This window comes from Temnothorax longispinosus, chromosome 6 (genome assembly GCF_030848805.1).
Source record: "Temnothorax longispinosus isolate EJ_2023e chromosome 6, Tlon_JGU_v1, whole genome shotgun sequence".
NCBI classification, from domain to species: Eukaryota; Metazoa; Arthropoda; class Insecta; order Hymenoptera; family Formicidae; genus Temnothorax; species Temnothorax longispinosus.
This window is the reverse complement of record NC_092363.1, coordinates 21,548,977-21,573,516: the sequence shown is the minus strand read 5'-3', so window position 1 is coordinate 21,573,516 and position 24,540 is coordinate 21,548,977. Positions and strand designations below refer to the sequence as shown.

The 24,540-nt window shown below is 37.0% G+C and overlaps 1 protein-coding gene and 1 long non-coding RNA gene across 4 annotated transcripts in view; one reads left to right on the top strand and one right to left on the bottom strand.

Moving 5' to 3' along the window:
* The window catches only part of LOC139814123 (uncharacterized), a 173,205-nt gene that overhangs the window by 58,515 nt on the left and 90,150 nt on the right, over positions 1-24,540 (bottom strand). The window lies entirely within an intron of this gene.
* LOC139814119 (lachesin) overlaps positions 1-24,540 on the top strand; it is a 95,454-nt gene that overhangs the window by 41,072 nt on the left and 29,842 nt on the right. For all 3 annotated transcript variants that reach the window (XM_071780148.1, XM_071780147.1, XM_071780149.1), the window contains exons 2-3: positions 12,417-12,508; positions 22,485-22,591. In XM_071780148.1, coding sequence (XP_071636249.1) covers positions 12,417-12,508; positions 22,485-22,591 — 199 coding nt within the window. The remainder of the gene's footprint in view (positions 1-12,416; positions 12,509-22,484; positions 22,592-24,540) is intronic.

The window sequence follows — 24,540 nt, the reverse complement described above, 5'->3', positions numbered from 1 at the left end:
AGCAGAGTGCCGCGTGTCGTGTGTACACCGCGTGTACGGGATTTCGAAAATTTAAGAGAGTCTTCAGGCTCGTCTGCTCGCCCCAGTTCCGCGACCACCATCCGGTCATTGTCCCGCATCGTCTTTCTCAGAAAGAAACCCGAGTCACTTTTTATTAATTTTTGATGTTAAAAGAGCTTCAATTAAATGCGTACTTGTGACGAAATCAGGCCATATATATTTACAGCTTCTGCTTATAACATTAAACTCTCAATATTTATTACTTCTTTACTTAGAATGTTATCTTAAAAAATAAATAAAAATATATTTTCTACGAGATAAAATTTTAAGATGGATTATTATATTTTTACAAATATTTTTCGTTTAATTTATAAAAAATTTCTTATTTCTTATTTTGTTTAAGAAAGTCTAATTGAAGTAATTCTTTTTATATCTATTTTAAAAAAGGCCAATATTCATTGTAATATTGGTCAACTTTCAATGCAATTAGTCAATAATTTATATTTTTTAAAGACTTAAAGAAATACAGCATAACATTGCTTCCATTTTTTGAAACTTATAACTGATTTAGATTTCTCTTTGGGAACACGCGTTTTAATATGAACAAATATCATTTCAAATACAAATAACTGCATTTGCTACTTAAAATTATAATTAATTATTTTTAAAAACTATATAAATTCAGTTCTAGAATATTACAAATTTTAACGAGATGTGATTATCTTCACATTTTTAGTTCAAATATAGTGGCAGAGGAAGTATTAAATTGAAAGCCATTTTAAATTCAAAAGTTAATTAAAACTGAAACCATCAGTTATTTTATTACAATATAGAATTAAAAAAAAAATCACGTATTTTCGAAGGAAGGTGCAGTTTAACGTCCTGAGAGAGTGTGAGTATAGACACATATAGAAATTTTCATCTTACATATACGTGGATGTTACCGTTCTTTTTGCCCGATATCTCTGAATTCGCCATAACGCCGCGTAAGGGTTCAAAGTATTACAACTTTATTTTTCCGAAACAACGAACGCTGCTCGTTCTCGAGCTTTCGCGCGAGCGTGAAGCTTTTATTTCAGCCATAGGCGACAACCTCCTGTTGCCGCCATTTCTCTGTTATCGTTCTTCCGCAGGAAACGCAAAGCCGGGAGAAGCAATTAAAACATTGCAAGTGAATATTTTTAGTGGCGTACTTTTTCTCATCTGTTGCGTGCAAATTATCTGCAAAATAGGAATGATTGCATTGGAGAGCACGGCGGAAATTTGACTGGAACTTCCACTTGTATATGTATTTTGCGTTTTGAAACAAATGTCTTTAAGTAGCTTTTGTTGAGTGTTCAGTTTAATCACACGATATTATAACGATCAGTTTAATTATATGATAATTAATTTTGCTTGTTGCGTTACCATGACTTTTGTATATAAAAAATAAACGAACACATCGATGGCTGTACCAAAAAAAACTGCTTCTTTTTGTGTGTGTAAAGAAATAATTTAAGTTACTATTTTTTTATAAAAATGTACAATATATTAATTTATTCTATGTGAATAACCTATTAATAAATGCATTCTTCTCCAAAGTAATAAAAATGGTCGTCTCTAGATTTTTTACAAAAGGATCGCGCATAATACAAGTCGTAAATCTGCGCAAAAAAATTTATAATATAAAAGCTGAAATTTAATAACATGGCGCTTTAGTGAAACGCTTTCGCTTGTGATTGTCTCGTCTGTAATTGTGGTCCACTTAGCGAGTTTTTATTGTCCGCCGCGCGTCGTCGCGCATGAGTTTTAATACATGGTGTAGGGTTTTCGTTAAACAACATCGAGATTTAATTAGGTTTCAGCGACCGCGCCGGCGTTTCCCCTCCAACGTTGGCGCGTCGAAAAAGATAAAAAATTATTACCTGGGCCATTCGTGCTCAGCGAAACAATTTTAATTTCTTACGAGCTTTGTCATGACGTTTAAGAGTTACGAAAAAGAAACCAGATCAGAATCGTCGGTCATTGAAATATAACGCGAGTTTAAATTTAAAAATAGGACGATTTGAAGGCGGCCAATCGGCGGTAACGACTTACGGCTTGTCAAACTCCCTGTCGTTCGCATCTCAACGAGAATCAATGATCCTCGAGGTTGAACACGGTCCGTTTTAAACATGAAGCTTAATTCGTGCTAATTTTCTGCTCAGCGAAATATTTCAACGACACTGCCGAGCCAACGCAAGTCGAATTTTTAGTTACTTCGTGTTTTACCTGCCAATATTTACAATGCAGTTGAGTTTAGCATTTATTATACTGATATATAATATTTTTTAAATATAAATACTTCATTTAAAAAACATTGTATTATAATAGCACAGGAGGATTTAAGTAACGCTTAGGATTATTTTTCTCAAAACATGAATTTATAAAGAGATTTTAGTCCATAATCTCAATTAGTTTTTTATGAAGAACAATTTTCTTTTACTTATATTTCAATGTATTTATGGTACATCCCTATATTTGGTACCATTTATTTTCAAATCTGAGCAATATCGCTCGAAAGTTTTGGCACATATTGTTCAAAAAACGAAAAAAGCAAAAAAGGAAAGGTGAGAGCGCAATAGGATGCAAGTACCGATGGCAACGATATATTTCTTGAATTATAAGGGCACGGTGGCGAAAGCGCGGCGCCAAAGAAGGTGGCGAGTCTACCACGAGCGAACACAGGCGCGTGTGTGAAAGAAGAAGGCGGAAAGTCTTGAAAACTTTCCGAGATCGAACACGACTTCTTCGAGAAGCGAAGCCTTGCTCCATTATGGGGCTACGAGCTACCCCCCTTCCCCTCTTCCGTTTGTTTTTGCGATATATCCGTCTTGAGTTCCGTTTTCCCTCCCTCGCACTTCCGACCCCAAAATTTCGCCTCGAGAAAAAAGTCGCCACGGAATTTATCAGGAAATCTGTAATCGTGAGACGCGGCGCGCCCCATTTTCTTAGCCAGTTTATGTGCCGCGTTAGGCTCCCATTCAATCTATCCAAAACGAGAACCCCATTACAAGTTTTTCTCATGCGGGCGCTTAAACGGGGAAGTCTGACCGGTTTCTGTAATTTTGTGCCGCATTAATCAATCAATCATTATACCTCGGAATATAATAATATTCCGCGTTCTCGAGGAAGGAGAGAAAGGGGCTGAGAAGGGGGGCCCGGGAATCATTAGTCAGAAACGTCAAAGACAAGGCGACGGTTCCGTGAATAGGACGCGGTACGGCCCTTTGTACGATTTATTTTTAGAGGCGGGAGTTATTATTTCGCGGGCATTAAAGCCGCGTTTTCCAGCCACGTGTGTTTTTACGGCAAAATTCGGCCGGCGGATATATTACAAGAGGGTAAGCAGAAATTACATTGGAAATTTGGAAGGTTTTATATTAGATAAATTAAATATGTATATTATATGTATACTATAGCTTCTTATACATATTTATTTATTATTACACTAAGAGTGTTTGCCAAAATCCGTACTTAAATTGCAATGCTTGAACTACTTGATAATCACTTTGATAATTACTTTTCTGAAGTCGTCTTTTCCGTGACCAAAATGCCGAAGTGCGAATAATTTCCGAGCTGTAGGTAATTAAAAGTATAAATATTTATAATTGCTTATTAATATCTCTTCGTCGTTTTTTTTAATTAGAGATAATTCAATCAGAGATAATTCGAGAATGGTTATTATAGGATGCATGATTATGAATCCTTTGGAGTCTTACATGAATTCGTCATGTTAATGAGAGAAGGACCTTATGGCAGGGCGCTGTCGAGCACATTCGCATTTGCATAGTACAATCGATAAGATCCTTTTTCTTACCCCGGGTGCAAGTGCGCGATTGTAATCCAGGGGTCTAAATGCAAAGTAATGAATTCCGATAAAACACGCGCGCAATGAACTATACACATAAACATTTAAAATTAAATTAAATTTCCTTCATATCGAAGAGCGACTTTGCACATATTATTCAACCGCACATAATTATATACATTCTCGATGCGCAGATCGCGTTGCAAAATATATACCGGTTGCTTTCCGTACGCGAAATTTTACATATTTCCGTATCGTCCGTAGTTTCAATAAATGCGAATTCGAGAATGGAAGTTCCGGCAAACATAAGAGGTCACGTACAGACGTCGTACAAAGTAATATCTGTTGCTATCAGGATATCGAAGATTGCCAATATCAGGATAAGCGATATCGTATGGATTTAGACGGAACCTCGCGAGTCGTATTTTCCTGACGTTTTCTTCTTCCGCTTCCGCGCTTTATGACTTTTTGCACTTTCGCGACGCACTAACCCCGACGATGCCATTAAGAGGGATGACCGCGCTTTATCACGCTAAAATCACAGCGCGGTGCAGCTGATCCAAGAACATATACAGGAATTCTACTGTTCCGACCGAGAGAATATTTATCCGTCTTCTTACCTTTATCCGTGTGTATTCGTGTATATCGAGACTCTATTACAGAAATATATACGTTCTCTAAATTCCTTCTTTTAAAAAATTTGCGCGTAGCCAGTCGATAATCATGAATGATTTTACAATTTTCATCCGGAAAAAAATCAAATGGCGAATAATAAAAAGACGATTTCTTGAACGATTTTTAGGAAGTAACCGCCTCTCTTAATTGCGTATAATGCATTCAAATGAAATTAATTATAAATTGAGATATAAATAGAGTTTAAAATGCGAGGACTGGAAAACGTATAGAAGAAAGAATTGATGGTTGTATTATCTCTTTCTGACAAAAAAGTGAGGTCAAGAAATCACTACCCGAGAAAAAAATAGGTATAATATGGTCAGACGTAAAAATACATTATTAGATATGAAAAGATTTAAATAACATGTAATTTTATATGATTACATAATCAAATATATATAATCATATAAAATTACATGTTATGTAGATCTTTTCACATCTAATAATGTATTTTTACAACTGACCATTGCATATATTATATCCATTTTTTTCTCGGGTTAGGCATCTCATCATGCATCGAATGTCACTGTGCAGGCACAAATAAGAGAGTCGCTAAATCCTCCCTTTGTTCATCTAAGTTTTCTCACCAAAGCGATTGTTGGCATGGTAGGTTGCTCGGTCCATTTATATCTATAGTTATATCTGTCCGGACTTTTGGCTCGAAGAGCTAATCTTCAGTTACGAGCGAGCGCGATTATCCGCGACGAGTTATCGCAGCCGCGCTGCCGGTCGTTGCCGTTGAAGGGGAACGCGGGGAAAGATAAAAACGAGGTCTTTGGGATCGCGCGGAATCTCCGCATTTCGTGCGTACCGCCAAGTACTTGAAACTGGTTTTCCAGCGGATATACCGTGGGCGCGAGGAGAGGCAGGGGCAGAGGATAGGCAGAAAACATTGAGACTCATCGTCGGTCGGCGAACCTGAAGACACGAGGGGATTATACTCCTCCCATCTTTTATCAGCGCCAAGAGCGTCTGTTGCTACGATACTAGCCCTTTCGCAATATCGCGGGCGATAGTCGTTGCTCTTTTTATCGCGGCGGCGGGGTCGAAACGAGCCCGTTCGCCCCACTTCTTCTTGAAAGCAGTAACTGATAATAGGAACGGAAAGAGGGAGGGGTCCCTATCACGTTGTATTCGTTACCCGAATCTTCATTCATCTTTCTCGCGCCGCCTCGACTCAGAAGAAGAGGCACGCGGTGACGACTTCGTGACCCGATGGGATGCGAAAGATAACATTTAATACCCCTACCAAGATAGGGGGATCATGTCCATTGAATAGAACCTAATATACCACGTATATATAGATATAATAAAAAGATTTTTCAAAATATTGACAAAAAATGTATATAAATTATAATTTATCAATGCTAGTAGATACGGTACCCTCTTAATAACAAATGCTTCAGCTAATTTGAAATAAATGCGAAACAAACTTCGGGATGATAAACAAATAAATTTTTTAAAATTATTTTATTTTCTTCAATTATTCTCAGCTGAATTCTATTATGGTACAAATTATGTTAATGTGATATATACATATAAATATCAAGTTTTTATGTTCTTTCTAAGGAAAAAAACTTCTTTATCAAGAAGGCAACTTTCAAATTGAAGCAATCCCGCACAAAAAGAGATTAATAGCGATTCTAAATAAAACAAAAGTAGTAAGCTCTTCCAGATTGATTCCCAGCGCACAAACAAGTTAATTAATTACTTTTGACGAAGCTGAGTTTGATCGCTGTTTATTCGCGGCCTGTCAAGTTGAATAAGGGTTCGCATGGCCGTGCTCCCTTCCTTCCCTTTTTCCCGCGAAAAAAAAATCAAATTAAAAAAATACTCTTGCTCCATTGCAATTCTCCGCGTTGCGTATTGAATCGGGAGGTAGGGGGAAGAAGATGCGCAGAAAATGAGAGTTCCTCCCGGGCGGACTTCGTTAAAACGGATGCAGTCGGTCGGCGAGCTTCTTTTTTCATTAGAAAAGGAAACTTTCCGTCGGGCGAGCAGCAACGGGAACGATTTCTTTACGACGGCGATGAAAGCACTTACGGACAAATTGCGATCACAGAGCTTTCTCGTCAGCGCGACACGCTGGCGAAATGACGATCAAATTAGCCATCATTTGGATTACTTAATCGCCTAACGAAGTGCGGCCAGAGCTTACAAAACTCTCGGATTAATCCTTTGCCGCATGGCAAATTAGAACATCTTGTGTTTATCCTTCAAATTACATATGTACGCATACATATTCGAACTCTTTCCCATTATATCTTCTGCTATAATTTTGCAAATATTCATATATTTTCCACGATCTATAATTAAATCAATCTAAATAATCATCGAAATAAAAGCGGAACATTTTAACTTGTTTCAAGAAGAAAATGAATTTTATGTAAATTGGTCCGTTTTATGCTTTCAATTTAAATTAAAATTTTCAACCGCCTTTATTTTCACGATAATTTAATACGTCACATATTGGGTGCTATATGCTTTTTTTTCTTCCGTTTCTCAATTTAATTGGATACGCGTGAAATTATGGAACACCGAAAGCGCCAAAAGGCCACGGCGAGTAAGCTCCAACATGTACAAACGCGCCCTAGTATACGTTTCAGTGGTTACTTGGTGGTTACTAACACTAAACGCCTCACTCGAATTGACATTTTCCGGTAGTTACCATCAGCAACCGCACCGGCCGCAAAAAGTTGAGAGTGAAAAAGGAAAAACGCGTTGCTCCAACCCTCCATAAGGGAAGGGAACATCCTGAAACAGGGTCAACGACGAGAAGTTAAACCGCTCGAATCTGATTCAGAGTGATCTCGTATCTTATCTCGGCTCCTTTAGAGCCAATCGTATTTACGAGTAAATGGACGCGTAAATGGACATTTCACGTGAAACAAAGATACTGAAACCTAAACGCACCGACGCGACGACCTTCAGTAGCGGCGGAGACGGCTTCCTTAAATTAATGTACGCCCGATATATATGCGTTGCGCGACAACGTCAGCGCGCGCTGGAAATTTCATTCCACATTCGACAAGAATGAAATTTCGAATGCAGATTAGTTTCTTGTGCAAGTGCGTCGCCGTGCCGCTCCGCCGCGCCGCGCGCCCGCGACGGAGAAACCGCAAGAATTACAACCGCCATATAATGCCCCCGCATAGTAAAAACCATTTGCTCGTATTCGCACGCGCTTACGCCCTGTATATGACGTTGCTTTACCTACATAGATCGCATTAAGGCGGCGCGATACGCGCCAGTAATTTTTTTTCTATCGCGATTCTTGTAGCCCGGCACTTGTCCGGGAATAATTAAATTTCTGTGTAACAAGATTTTCGCGCGCGCAGCACCATTTTGCGTTTGTTAGCGTCAACTATCAACTGGTCTTACGAGACGCCGGGTAACTCGCTGAAAAGATATAATCAAACGGAACCTGAATTCACCGTGACAAGATGTTCTTTTACCTCGAATTGCAACGGAGATGCATTCGGATTATGGACACATTTATCACGTGACTGCGGCATGGTTTAATTTCCAGCTATGTGCATCTAAAAGTTCCACCATTAGGAAGATTTGAATTTTATGCGTTTAAATGAACTCATTAGAAAGGAAACTTTGTGGAAACCGGAGAATTTTAGATTAAATTTGGAGTAGTTATATCATAAAATATTCATAGTATATATAATAATCTTATGCAATTTCCAGTGGCTTCCATTTGTTTCTAAAACCAGTCGCAAACATAATTTAAATAAATAAGTATTCGAAGTATAAGGATATAAGTATAAATATGCAAAGTTATTAAAAATATATATTCCAATTGCTATGGTATAAAAACGCTGCGTTAAATCCGTTCCACGTGCTAACGAGTGTACGCAACATACGATCAGAGTATGTAATAATTTTTTAAATTGTGCGGCATGGACGTATTTTTCGACCGCTCCCACCTTCAATTACGAATTTGGTAATAATCACGTATAGCTCGTTGGAAAGTATCACCGAAATGTTACAATGGCCTGGCTATAAATTACCCGAACTCAGGTGTACACGACTTGGGCTTAGCTCCGCGCGTCTGACTAATCACGGACTGTAACCACTGCGAGGTTACTCTAATACTTCAGAGATCCCCAATAATTTGCGATTGGTCGAACGTATTGTCCCTTCGTTGCGCGATCTATTACTCTCAATGCATTCTCGTGAAATTCTCGTTATTTATGTACGATACAATAAACGAGTCTCTCAAAAACCAAACTAATCAATTCTATTTTTTATAAATTCCTTGATTTTAATATCAGAGTGATTGGTTTACAATTTCATAAATTTTCTCTATTTTTTTATTTCATGAAGTTTATTCTGGATTTTGATAGGTTCATATAAAGAATGACGTAAGAAGCGTTCGAAGATATTGAAAATATCATTTTTGACCGTAATATGGTAATACGGCAACTTTTATTCGGGTCGTTTCTCACGTTTAGAATTTAAATGGATGTAAATAATAACGCAAGTATTTCGCTATTGCATGAAACCGACGGAGCTGAACGAAAATGGGGTGGGCGCGGGGTCGACAAAAGTGTTTCAACTGAAAATTTGCACAAAATGCACAAAGGCGCAACGTAAGACAAAGGGGCGCGTCTTCGTTCTCGGTTTCGAATTGTCGTCCCTAAACCCGTGTAAAACAATACGGCTCGTCTACCATGACGCGCGACTCTCCATTCGTCGAAGAAGAATTGTCTCGTGTACGTCTAATTACTCGATGGTATTGTTTACGCGGAGCTCGTCGTTCGCCGGCCGCCTTTTCGTGCCCGCGGTCTCTCTTGTTAGTCGAAATCCAAACTCGATATTACTCCGGCCTGTGTATCGAGTAAACGACGGAATCCGCTTTGAATAAAGTCACGTCGCCCGTGGTATATGGCGCAGCTTCCTCTCGCTTCACGGACGAGCGTACTGTAACCGCGCGGTATAAAATAGGGTAAGCCACGGTTGTCTCTATCGTCCGTATCGTAAGTATACCGACACCGACAACGATATTTCAATATAAATTATTATTCTGTAAAAGTGCTGCGGTTATTTCTTTAGCGCTTATATATTACGATTTACAATCTTTTCCCGAGAGCGCTTTACGCATTATACAAATTTTGCGTTTACGACATTTTACTGGAACACGCGCTGGGAATTATCATCACTTGCGCTGCGAGAGTACTGAGCACTGCGTGTGTTCACAATATGCCTGTGAGAGTTGCAAATTTCGCGAGAAAAAGAGAGAGAGAGAGAGAGAGAGAGAGAGAGAGAGAGAGAGAGAGAGAGAGAGAGAGAAAGTGAGAAAGTGCTATTTCGCCAACTTTGTACAACACCGATGTCAAGTTTTATCGCCTCGCCTTTTCACTCATCACATTTGAAACTTGTTGGGTAAGGCCGCGCGCTGCTATTGCTCATTGCACTCGAGTGGAAAAGCTCGCCGAGTCTTGAACTTGATTCCGCTTCTTGTCGCGCGCGGGCACGCGTCCACATGATGGATACACTTCGCTCGTATTGCGCGCATCCGGCCGGGGGGAACGATAAATGTACCTAACTTCCACCGTTTTCCGTCGCGGAGTTGTCGTGGGCAAACTTTCGCGCGACGATGACTACTCTTTCGAGCGCAACAGCACGGATATTCGGACTTCGTGTTAGGATCTTTGCCTCCCGGAGAGACAATCAAGCATTTCCGTATAATGCTTTATTTAATCTTTGCATTTGCAAGTAGAAGAGGATGAGTGAAATCTTGCAGAGATTTTAACGTATTGCTTTATACCGTTATAATCAGAAGCACAAAAATTGTTTAAGTTACAGAACGAAATCAATATAATATATTTAATTATCATTATTAATTATCAAATTTGTTTGGAAATAATGTAGTAACGTAATAAGTATATTGCGCAATATGAAAATTGCGTCGTAATTTTATATAGAAAATTATATGAGAACTGCTTATAAATAACACCGCGCATTTACGCCGTATGTTTTACATATGCGTTTCTACAGCCTGGTTCATATTTTGATACAGTAACGTTACTAATTTCATCCTGAAAATGAAAGGAGATGGATGAACGTTATCGTCGTTATTATATATAATAACTGCAAGAAGATCGATATGAGTGACACATCAATTTAATATTATGATTCGAAGTGTCTAACAAGTCAGGTAGCTGCGTTGCGCCTCGTAATAGAGTTATTCGTGTGCTGCTGCACAAGGGAAACTTGCCTGATTGGCGTTTAACGCCTGCAACGCGCTAACCAGGTCGCCAAAGGCGATGTTATTGCCGTGATAAATTTTTTTTACAAGCTCATATCTTAATTTTCAGTTTTTGCTTCACTGCGAGGTGTGGCAATTTATTTCGCCATCAACTCTACGCAACTTACACGTTATACTGAAATTATTCGTGAAAATTCGCTTATTTTTCCTAATAATATCAAATAAAATTTATATTAAAAAGAGCTTTATTGAAAAAATTGTAATATTTATCTCTCACAACAATTATATCGAAAAGAATTTTTTGTGTATCGTTAAATTTTTCTATCACGCCCGTTTAAAAAGAAAACAATAAATTATAATAAGATTGACTCACTTCTTGCACGTGTTTGCGACATATACCGAAAGATCTCATATTTTTGTGGTTTGTGCAATATATCTTTCTTGATCTTTGATGTAATATATACACGTAAATAAACGGGCTACCGTTATCCCCAATATAACCAGAGGAAAAACGGGTGCGGGTTTTGATCTGTATACGCAAAGTCTAGATGAAAAGATAAGGAATATCCCCGTGGAATATCTTACCATCACAGACGCTGACACGACTTTAATGTTTCCACCAGTAATATATTCTCCCACGCCTCACGTCTACTTTATTATTTTTATTTTCGTCCCAGACGTGCGCGGAACGTCCAAGCCAATAAAGCAGGGGACCGTTGGTACGCGATTCGAGGGGATTAATGCTCAGAATCTGTTGATTATTTGCATATCGGCGATCAAATTGTTTTAGCCTGCATTTCTTAGTACGTAATTTGTGATAAAATTAATCGATGATAAATGACAGTTATATAGGTATTTCCGTAAATGCAATTGTGTGTGTGCAGATCGTATTTGTTATTCTATAACTTTTGGTCTTCTTTTGTAGTTGCGCTTTATTTCCAATCATTGAATACAAAAACACGATAGATTTATTTAATTGCATTCATCAATAATTTCTACATAAATCATCAAAAGGATACGCGGATAAATTGTACCTGTAATTAACTGACATGACGTGTTTAATTGCTCGTGATTCTCGTTAAATATCATTTTTGTCCATGCAATGTATTCAATATTTTATTAATTAATAATAATGCAAGAAAACTGTAAATCTTTATTCAAAGATGGCAATCCTTCTATAAATTACGACGTAAATGATCGTAAAAAAAAACTATTATTTAAAGAGAGAAAACATATAGTACATAAATTAAAGAATACAAAAATGTGTGTGAAATTGAAGTTGAATATTATATTGCAGACGAAATTATAAGCTATACATAGATAGAAAATTACCGAGAAGCAGCTATAAATAGAAAGAGAGAATAATAATCGAACGAACATATGTTTTGACGAGTTGAACGAACTGAAGACAAAGGGTTAGCCCCCTTCCCCCGAGACAGGTGGACTGTAGCGCGAATTTGAAGATAGACAGTCATTGTCTTACCGGTCGACAAGAAAGACTCGCATTTCGCTTCATCGTAATTTATGTACTCGATTATTATTGCTGTTAAATACATATACTTAAGAGAACCATGAATCACATCGTGACACATTTCACTTCGAATCGAAGAACACTACCTTTCAAACTTACCCACAATATTAAAAAAATGATTTGTTTCGGGACACATATTATATAATATTTTTATGTTCCAGCTGGCTCCATGATTGTGGCAAAATGGTGGATTGGCAAAAGACACTTCTAATGGTGTTATTGGCGCTCCTGATCTATCCAAATGATATTTTTGGTAAGTACCAAATCTTCATCGTTCCGCAGATTACACGCAAATGCAAATGTAGCTAGAGAGATTTCGATTAATCCGTATCAATTATAAGGTGCCTCCTTGAGATAGTAATATTATAGATGGAGACCGCGGATTGTGTGTGTGAAGTGATTTCGGAAAAAAAAACAAGATTAATTTAGCGAAATCCCTCAACGGATCCCCGGTTGATCCCGGCGATATTAGAATCCCAATAAGAATAGATACCTATCGTGTCACGCGAACGTGCGCGCGGCGCGTTTGCAGATTTCGAGAGGGGCCGCCGAACCCGATGAATACGAGAACCATGAGATATATATCGCGCTATGTACGGGCAATTTTGCAACTAAGCCGCCCGACTGGTGCGCGACCACCTGTAAATACAATACCCGGAACTAATCCGCTTTTGAAACGCACACTTGCACGGCACGACATACGGCGATATTGGCCTTACGACCTTCCACTCTTCGGTGAGATATTACTTTTTCTGAATGCCAACGCGCGTGCTCCGGCTAAAGCGACCCATTCGCAGTTCCGTTAAAACACGCATATTATCGCTCATTCCACTTTACCGTCCGCGCGTATAAATAAAATCGTACATCTATCATACAATATTCAAAGCAAAAAATATATATCTATATATATACGTGTAATTGTAATATATTCAGATGAAAAAATTTTACGTATGAAATGGATCAATCTGTTCATAGCGCGGATTTTGAAAGAGCTCTAATTACGGCAATATTTAATACTAGAAGTTAAAAGGTTTCGCGGATTAAGCTTAACGATGTAAATAGGTTTTCAGTTCATTTCAAGTGGAATTTATTTCAAAAACGGAAATAAAATGATTTTAATGGAAATGCAGACAGGTTTTAATGCTTATATGTTTAAATAGCGATAATAGTAGCTAATTAATAAACCGATAAATCGAGATTATTTGGGGTATCGTATTAATCATCTATTAATTTCTTCATTATTACACATATTAATTATTTATTTTATAAACACACACACACACACCACACATACATTAATAAGCTTTGAATCACAAATGACTATAAAGGAAAAAAATTTACTCACAAACATTAATAAGCTTTGAATCACAAATGACTGTAAAGGAAAAAATTTCAACAAGTAGGAATAAGATAAAAAAGATCAATGAGGAAAATAAAATTGTACAAAAGTGAACATGAATATTTAGCAGCCCTTGTCGATGCATAAAGTCGAATATAATTTATCTTTTGTCTCGAATAACTACATCTAGTAAAAAGCTAAATAGACTACTGTTCAAACGTACAAGCGAATGTCCGCGAGAGGAAATAAAAGATTACGATTTTAATAAAGACTGCAGATACCGTGAGAGACGAGCGACGACGGAAAGAGAAAAGAAAGGCGGGAGCTTGGGGCGGACCGTGAAGAAAGATAGGTAGATATTATAGTTTGACGTAGACAAGAAAATTTCGCAAACTATCAAGGTTTTATCGCTTCCTCCAGTCGCGCATTCGCATGATAATTTCCACCGAGGCGAAACGTCTTCATAACGGGTGAATGGCATTTGATTACTGACGTCACTCAATTTCAGCCGACCTCGCCCCGCGTACTCAGCAAGTAAATAAGATTTCCTAGAGGAAAACTAGCGCGCGCCGGGATATTCTTTGCGGATCCATTTCTCGCAAACAGGCAAGCGCCGTGACACCTGCACCCAATACGCATTCCCTTAACGACTGGCATTCTTCCGTTCTATCGTAAATTGCCCAATTTGCATCGTGATCTCGACGAATTGTCGCGGGAATTTACTTTAATCCATCAGATTCCGTTTAACTCTTTTCAAGTTCTCTCCCGTCTAAAAATGTATGCTATATGTATAAATCTTTATTGGTCTTAACGCTTAAAATAAAATATGTGTGAAAATTGTGTTATTTTTCATTCCATTTTTAATAAATATAATTATAATGACGTGATAACATAATCATATCGGTCCAATTTCATTTATTATTATAGAATTAATAACTTATCATTGGACAGAAAATAATAATTTATTCTATTAATTTCATTTTTAATAGATAATAAATAATACAAAAAGTTTCCAAAATTTATTAGACGTTTATTATTCTCATTTATTCTGTATTTATTATAGAAGGAAAAAGTAGATATTAAAAATAGATTCGATACTAACTATAAAAAACCGATATATAAATCATGATTATAAAATCTGCTGACGTATCAATACGAATAAAAAAGTAATTCTATTAGAACAACTAAAAATATCCAACATTTCAATAGTCATAAATAGTCCAGAGCTATCGCGGTTTCTTTTGGATCTATTAGAATCAATCTTTTCTTAGCAACAAGTTTTAAAAAACGTATCTTTTAGAATACCTAATTTAAAAAGACAGTATATACTCCCTATATGTTCATAGAGATTATACCTAAATACAAACAGGTTATACGTAAATAATTCTTGATACACTGGAAGGAGAAAGGTTAGGTTAGGTTACCTTAATATATATTTGTGATTTAAAGAACATTCTCCACTTTTGTTCCTTTTTAAAAATACGTACCTACATTATTATGTATAATGTGTATGTGTCATTTTGTTCGTTTAACTCTTTAAATATGTAGATACGAGTATATATTATACATCCATGAAATACATATTCTCCATATGACATACACAATACGTTTTCACGGCACAAATGCATCGAATAGTTCTAAAACAAATCCCAAAACAGTCCAAAACAGATCTGGCGGAACTTTGTAGACGCTGCCAGCTTCCAGATTGCGGATAGTTGAAGTAGGTTCGTGGAGGAGCATCCGCAAAGCGATAATTATGAACGCGATGCGAAGGCCCCATCGGGAAGATGCCCGAGATGCTCCATTGTGCATCTAATATCGAGCGGCAATGCGTGACGCTGAAAGGGATAATAAATAAGGGAACGGAACGTGCGGACTATAGAAAGACAGTTTCTGGCCAATCGGGAATTTTCACTTATCGACCGCTTAACGAAGGGTGAATGGAAAGGGACGGCCCATTCAGAGGCGGGCAAACGAAAGAATAAATTGAGTTAAATTAAACGAGACCCTTCTTTCCGCGGCTTTTCTCAAGAACGAACGGCGACGTCGTCGATGAAGCGATACCGCAATGCAAATTCTCGATCTTATTTAGAAATTTTTCATTTAATCTGAGACGTACTGCTTTCGCTGTAAATGCAGCGTATCTTCCATCAACTTTCTAAATCTCTCTCCTTTCCTTTGAAAGGGAATTCGCTCGAGAAGATCATGTTGAATAAATGTAATTAATTTTATAGATTTTAACAAAATTATATATACAATATATATCTTTATTTATTTATATAAATACTAATTAACTCGAAAACTACGGATATAAGTGCGCGATATTTTTTGTTGGATATTTAATGTTTTACAAGTCAATATTCGTCTAGAAATGACTCCCGCCGCAACGATTTCGGGAAGCGACAGATGGAAGAACCCTACAATACATCCCATCCTCAACTCTCGCATTTGTGCGTCCCGATGAATTTAGCGCCGCGTCTGTTGGTACATAGCCGAGTTCTTCCGCTTATGTTTTGCATTACCGGTGACGCCATCGAATCGCGACAAAACTCGCCTCAAACGTCTCGTTACGATAGGCAAAGCCGCTTTTGCGAGACAATCGGAAAAATGAGACTGGGAAAAACGATGGAAAAAGAGAGAAGTAAAAAGGAGACACAAAAAAGAAAAATGAACGGAAAAAAGGAAATTCAACAATAATGCTAGAAAAATAATAGTCTTAAAAATAAATTGTAACCTATAACAAATGTATAAAATTAGGGTAAAAATGCTTAAAGTATAGTAACGAAATAATTAAATAACTGTAAATAATTTATAAACATTACATTAAAATTCAAAGGTTCACGTTCTAAGAAAATTTTCTCGAGAAGTCTCGACATTTTTTAACAATGAAAATTCACTTACAAGAGATATTATTTTATTCTTCAATATTGAATGAGTTTCAATATATATATGCTGAATATTGATAAATAAAATTTAATTATATTCATAGAGAGAAGGGAGGAAGATCTCAATTTAATTCCAAAATATCTACTTTAAAAGCTAGAGATCATCTATTATACTATTATATTCTATTTCTACTATCTATTATACATCTATTATACTAAGAGCAATCAATATTTTTGTTAAAGATAAATTTTCTAAGGTATTAAAAACTTATACTGCTACTTCAAAGATAATATAACAAGAGCGATTTATATATAAGAGAAAAGATATAATTAAATATGAATGCGCTTGCTACACTGCAGTAGAACATGAATAGCGAAAAAAAGAAGGAAAAGGATTGGATAAAACGGAGTCAAAAAGAGATAGAGAGAGAAAAAAGGAGCCTAGGGATACAAAACGAGAAAAATGAAACGCTGAAACTCGGGAACGACTTTTCCGTCGAGAGTCGCCTTTGCGAATATTTCTTTAGCCGGGCAGAGTTACGTGCGGGTGGTGGCTGTTTGGGTGACGAGATTTGTAGAGTGTCTGTTTGCTTGTTTGGCCGTTTACTTTGGCCACTCGTGAAGAAGGAAAGTGCGTTTACAGGCGCGCAAGCGGAGCTTGCCAGGACCAAGGGGATACGATCTTTTTCCCCAATGCAAGGTATTAAACGTGTTGTTCGTAAAATATATATATATATATACACAAGTGCAGGCATACGTTGATTTATTCGCTCTATCGAATATTTAGATGTCTTTACGTTATCTTTATACGTTTTTTTATTTGCATTTTAAGAGATTTGGTTTTATTCTTTGCAACAATTCCATTATAAATAAAGTAAGCTAAGCAGTTGGCTATAGAGATATTTTTAGCAAACAGAAAAATGCAATAAATTTATATCAATGTTTTTATTTAACATTTTAATTTTTGACTGTCATTACGCGATATGACGCATATAAATGAGGCTGTCGTTATCAACGTACTGACAATGAGTGAGAGCGTGTGCATTCTAGCGCGACGAGTTAAATGTGTAGTTAATATTACCTCAATTGATACACTGCAGCAGTAGTTTAGTCGACACTTCGGATGCACGATTACACGCGCGATATGCGTGGATCGAGCAATACGAAGTTCATTCGCCACAAATTTCTAGCGCGTGAAAAATCTCGGGGAAAAAAATGGAAATTCTCGGAAAAATATGGAATTATTCTATCATATACATATATTCGTAACATAATTCTATAAAAGATTAAGATAATTAATTACATAAGTCTATTATAAAAATTAAAAAATTACTGTTTTATTAATTAAACGGATAACCTGATTAAACATTTTATTCGGTTCGAAAATCGTATCGTTAATTAATATTTTATATGCCTTAATTTATGGAAAATTGAATATTATATGTTAGGCGTAAATGTAAGCAATATTTTGCAATAAAAATTGAGAAAATTAACAAATCTTATAATTAATCATTGTATTTGATAAAATTTACGAAATAAATGTAACAAAAATAAATTAAAAAACAAATTCTAAATTCTACATATGTAGAAATTAGAAACAATTTATCCAAATATTATGCTTGATAAGCATTAACTAATAATCATTGCTAAATGAATATTCTTCCAGGTGATTATTAGTATTGCGTGAATTTCATCAAATACGCTTTTGCATCGCTCGCTGTGAGCGTGCACGAAATGATGCGCAAAATTATTGTCAAATAACGCTTGACCAATAGGGAGTAAATAATTGCGCGGTGCGATGCTATTTATGAGATAAATTGCTCAAATCATCAGCAGTAATCGATAGTTTATTTTTCCTTCTCTCGCCATGAGTTTATTTTCCAACCCTTCAATCTGCATTTATATACTCGCGTATGTATTTCACAAAAAACATGTTACACACGCTAAAAACGTTTGCAGTTATTTTATTTAACTAACAAATATTTATTAATACACTGATAAAAAGAATATATTTCAGCTTTTTCCTGATATTATTGATATAATAATGTTTCAACAAATTAAAATAATTTAATTACGTATCTTCCTATTTAATATAAAAAATAGAAATTTAATTTCCGAGAGAGGGAGTAAAAAATGAATGAAAGCATCGCCATTTTACGGAGTGAGCTATCACTGTAACGGTATTAACGCGAAAAACGGCCCTCGAAGAATGGGAAACCCCAGCGCGAAAATTACCCGAATTATCTCGAAATAGCGACAGAGAGTTCACGGCGCTGGAATTAATAAGGCTTGCTTGTTACGGGTTGCAAAGGGATCGTATGTCGAAAAGCGAAAGCTACTAATTCGGCTACGGGCTATGTACATTTCTGCGCGTCGAAGAACGTTACGATATTTAATATCCATAACAACTTATTTTCCCGACGGAAGTTCGATAATAAGCTACTCGCAATTTCCAACAAAGTTTCCGGATGGAAAACCGTGGTTTCTCGTGTACTTTCCGCCGCAATGTTGACGAGTACGACGCGCGCGATAAGTAATTTATGCCGGTGCAACTTTTTAATATTAATAAAATGCGGATAGGTTATTGACAATTTCTTGGGTTTTCTTTAAGGTAGTACTTTAAAACAACTTAGATCTACGCTCGATTAAAAATCCCAAATAACGCATCAACGCTCGTGAAATAAAGATACAATATATGTATCTGAATTCTTAATACTTTCGAATTTTGCTTGACGACTATCTACGATTTGCGTGGTTTAGATTTTTAATTTTCTTACCCCTCTATAATTGTCCAATCATGTGCTGCGCTTGGCGTAAAAATTAAATTCGTAATGAAATTTAAATGCAATACCTATTCTCCATTATAATGTTTTTCAAGAAAATTTCTTTTCTTGAAAATAATTAAAATGTGCATTGCACTATGTGGCGCTTTAATTGCAAACATTACTTTCGCAAAACAAATGACTGCGACCCGGTTTATATATCCCGGAGTTATATTTTAACTTTTAACATAGTGTCCTGTCCGTATCAACTCGCATAGCCGTTGGCAACAAAATGTTATCACCGTAATTGTCGCGACTTTTCTTATTAATATTTGTTGATCCAATTATTCCTATATTGCAAGATAAATAGATCCGCACTTGACTCATTTTTTTTAAACTCTCTATTAGCTTCTTTTGTTCGTAGTCGTCAGATTCTGTTCGTAGAATTTTCTTATTTCTATAGAGTTTTCTCTTGTCTGTTTAATTTTCCGCAATTACTCCGTTTCTATTCGCTTGTAATCACATTTATCGTTTGAATTGCATTGGCTATAGAAATTGTCGCATTTAGATCCGAAAGCATTACGAAAAGTCATAATTTACTTCAGAAGATGATTATTAATCAAAATTATTAACATGTGAAATTGTATTTCCGTTTATTTTACGTAGTCATTTTCGATACGTCACTTTTTAATGGGTTTCGAATGTCAATGTAATTAAAGATCTTTTATTACAGTTACAAGTTTCATCCAAACATATCGTTATATGCGCGGGGTAATGAGAAATCGGATAATCGAAAATTAATAACTCGAATTACAACGAAATTGTTTCAGTTCATACATTTGTCGCATTCTAATTAATTTCACATATAACTCGCTGTCCACATAGATACGGCAACTTGTGGGAAAACAATTTCAAAAATCCCCAATTTTAGAGAGATCTAATTTTGAAAATTTCCCTCTATTTAAATCCGTCGAATGATTATACGCGATTTCGTCCGCTTAAAACGAAGGAAATCGTAATAAAAGGTGACGATTAAGCTGATTAAGCCGTAACTCAATATCGCAAATTTCCTTGCTATTAAACTATCCAATAATGGCCACGTTTCTTCTCATCAGCGCCGAAGATGCGATTTTATTGATACTTATTATGAAAAAAGGAAAATCGTGATTTGCATACCTTCTTAAAATAAAGACAATTAAAATCGAAAAAAAAATTAGTTTTAAAAATAAAGGTAATAATAGACGCAATAAACGTACCTGTTATATTGCGGCGAGTATATTGAGTATTTCTTTTAATTTAATCAATTAACAAGTCAATATTGCATTTCCATGACGTCGGAACAACTATTCGGACAAACCTCGCGATATTGCAGAATATTAAAAAATTCGAAATCGAGTAGCTTATATGCAGCAGCTGGGACAGAAATTTTTGCAGAAGTATCATTGTCCTGTTTACCCCCCCGTTGTATGCTGCTGCCGGTATACTTTTAGCAAAAATTCATACGAAAATGTTATCGGGCGCGCGCGCATCTCGTTGGAAGCCCATTTGATACGGTACATTTTTCTATATATACGTTTCTAGACACACAGAATTCCAGTACCAAAACAGTCTGTTTATGCGAAGATCGTGAAATATAAAAACAATAGTAAAAAGTCAGTTCTCCTTATTTGCTCTCGCGTAGAATCTATTTGCGTGAGAAAATGCATTCGAGAGAGAATCACTCCTCCCCCTCCTCGTCGGCTCCCCTCTCTCTCTCTCTCTCTCTCTCTCTCTCTCTCTCTCTCTGTGATCGATTCAATCAACATTTACGTCATCATTCTGTAAACTACGGGATAACCATCTCGACGCGATACTCAGCTGCCGATTACAAGATTAATTCAATTCACTCGGCGCGAGTTGTCGAGCGGCATTTAGTTTATGGACGGGATATAAAAATCATTCGACGTTACGCTCAAATTTCCATTTAGGCGAACTATTTGGGTTTCGCGTATATAACTCGCGTGCATAAATTATCGTCAGATAAACGGCGCAGCGCCAAGAGGAAAGAAAACGCGGAATTTGAGCAAACTTTTACAGAACATATTGAACCGAGTACATCTTCCACTCATTCTTCGCGCATTCTGTATCCTCGATCTCTATATCTCGCGCCGGGGAAGCAATTTATACGTTACGCATCGTGTTTCGCCTTATTTTACGCGGCCGTCATGTCAAATCGAACGCTATCGTCTGTGTAGCGCTATTATTCATAGTGCAGCTGCGAAATAATCCGGGAATATGTGAAAAATATGAGAAAGTAAAAGGAGATATGTATTCTGTACATATAGAATGGCGCGTTAGCTATAATCGTGCATGATGCGATATTTATGGCAGTTGCGTGCGTTGCACGCATAATTTCACATTAGGAAGATAATGGATAATGAAACGGTGTGTACGTTTGCGATATGCACCGCACAAATTACGTTGTCACGAAATAAGTTGATTTAAAATGATTCTGTGTTAAAATCGTTCTCTTTAAGTTTTAATTTTTAATATGTTTACTTTGAAAATTACATTAAATTATACTAAATAGAAGTAATTTTTACAAATTTTGTTCTGTCTATATAAGTGAAATTGGCGAAAACAATATAATTTCATTTATATTATCTACTTTTACTATAATTTTATACAATTATCGATATTGTTTTATTGTATATATTTATATCTATATTATTTTCATCAACCTAACGTAGACAAAACAAAATTTGTATAAAAATTACTTTTATTTCAATAATGCATTACAGTCCTACAAATCCGATCAATTGCATTTCTATTTTCAATAAAAACGTGCGTTAGCATGAAAAGATAATTGTGCGCGACAGTTGTTTCTTTCTAAAACATTTTTGTGAAATTATAAATAATTATCGGAGAGCAGACAAATAACATGAAGATCATCTAGCATCGATCAATGTTGCTCGTGAATATGGAAGTTTGCCTAATATAAGTGGTGCATATATACGACAGCGATTCTCCGCTAATTCGACGTCACGTCTACGCGTTTAATTTGCAGTCGCGAGACGCATCTCCGACGCGCGTCTCGCCTAGTCGCGTAGCATTCAACCTTCTGACGTTTATTCGCTTTCGCATAAAGTGCATTCTGTGTACGACGGCGAATTGACGTCGCTGTCGAAAAATTGCCGGCGGTGCGCGGTATGCAAATGGCGTATGTATTTTTCACGAAACGTCGTACGTATTTTATCGTTTCAGGCGGCGCTTTTCAACCCGAATTCTCCGGCCCTATCACCAATCAAACTGTGGCACTCGGGAGGGACGCCACTTTCACGTGTCTGGTGAAACATCTAGGCGGTTACAGGGTACGTTGCATGAAAAGCGACAGCGTGTCTGTGATGTCGTAACGCTCGCTTAACTTCTCGGGGTCTCACTTAACTTCTGAAAGAGGAGGCGCGCCTTTAAAAAGTCATATCTCTCCCACCAGGTTAAACTTCTGCGCGGCGAACACATCGCGAACATTTTGCATTTATTCGAGGTGTGTTAGCGTTATAATGATAACCACTACAAAAATCTGACAAAAGCAAACAAGCGAGATAAAAGGCAACATAATCACATACTGTTCGAATCGTTGCATATTGATAGACACATTTACATTTATACATTTATGTCCATCTCGATATTCGTGATGTAAAGAAGAATTGATATATCTAGTCCGGAAATTAGTTTTTACTTTCTGCAAAATGAAAGCAGAGATCCGCAATGAGAAAAAAAAATCCTCGACAAGTACACGGAAAAGACATTTAGCGTTTTAAATAATCTATCTATACGATTTTCACGGACGGACGCAGAAGTCGATCCTGTTATATCTGCAAAAATTCTCACTTAAAGGCGAAAAGAAGAAGAGAGGAATTTTTCCGCACACTTTGACTCGACTTTTCCTCTTTCAGTCTGACTACAGAGAGAAGTTTTACCGATACACGTGTCCGTAAGATGATACGACCGACTCGACGGTTTCTTTTCAACGGATTAACAAATTTTTCGCGAAGCTGATTTTGTATCACGGAACCTCGTTATCGATCGCGAGCACGATTTATAGCGGACTAACATAAACGCTTTTAAATTTTGTTACAAATTCACGTTTTCCCTTTGGTAGAATTTAATAATAACTTTATATGCACCACCGTATAGTGGGATCTTTTTCACGCATTATCGTTTATCTTTGCGCTCTTGCAAATTGCATTACGCCGCAGAGCGAGAACCAGTATAACCCGCAACTACATTACGGTATAACCAGTTGCTTCTCCAGCCGACGTACTATTTGCTCGCAGTCGGTCAGATACGCTCAGATGTGTAGACTGGGGCTCCGCTATCCATATCTGACGTCCGACGAAATTGTAAACTGTAGAATGGAATACGCGATTACGTTTCACATCGATCCGAATCTCCACCGGCAGTTCGGCGAAGTAGAAGCGAAATATCAACATATCTGAACGCGTAATATATATTCTATTCTCGAATTCATTCGACCGCATTTCCGTTTTCCGATCTTCATTGCGCGTCACAGATTGCGCAATTATTATTACCGTTTATTTAATCGCGCGAAACAATGAGGACCGTCGATTACGTGTAAATAAACGTCAACGGGCTCGTATCGGTCAAATTAAAACGAGGCTTCTAAACGGAGAATCATAATAATTAAATTTATGTGAAACGCAATCGTAACGCGCTGAAAATCTGTCGTTACCGGACGTAGCCCCAAAGACGGGGAGGGGGAAGTCTCTCCATTTATATAATTCACTTCCCAAAGGAATCTGAAAGTCAAATCCGAGGAGTGACTGACTCGCAAGCGTCCCCATTTTATCGATGCTTCTTTAAACGATTCTAAATCAAGCAACTGTGATATCTGCTGAACAATCTTTGATAATTGTAATTAAAATCGATGAATCTCTCATGAAAGAAAAACGTGAAGTTCTCATCGACGATCACGAATATCCTTCTCGTGGATGACGAACGTGCAACGATATCCTCGCAATCGCGGAATATCGCGCGAATATACACACCGAGAATAATGACAAAGCCGCGATCGGGCGGCTGCCTTTGCATCTTGCCTTTTTCTATTTGATTGAAATGGGCACGTATGTAACGTAATTGCAGATGTGGGTGTATGGTGCGTGCGCTCGCGTGTGCTCGTTCCGCGTGAAATCGCGAGAGCTCCTCGCTCCACGATTCGGAATATTCTAAGGAAAATGCAAATACCGCCTGGAAGTTTGGCCAAGGGGAATCACGCGTGTCAATCCGTGTGTGCGCGCGT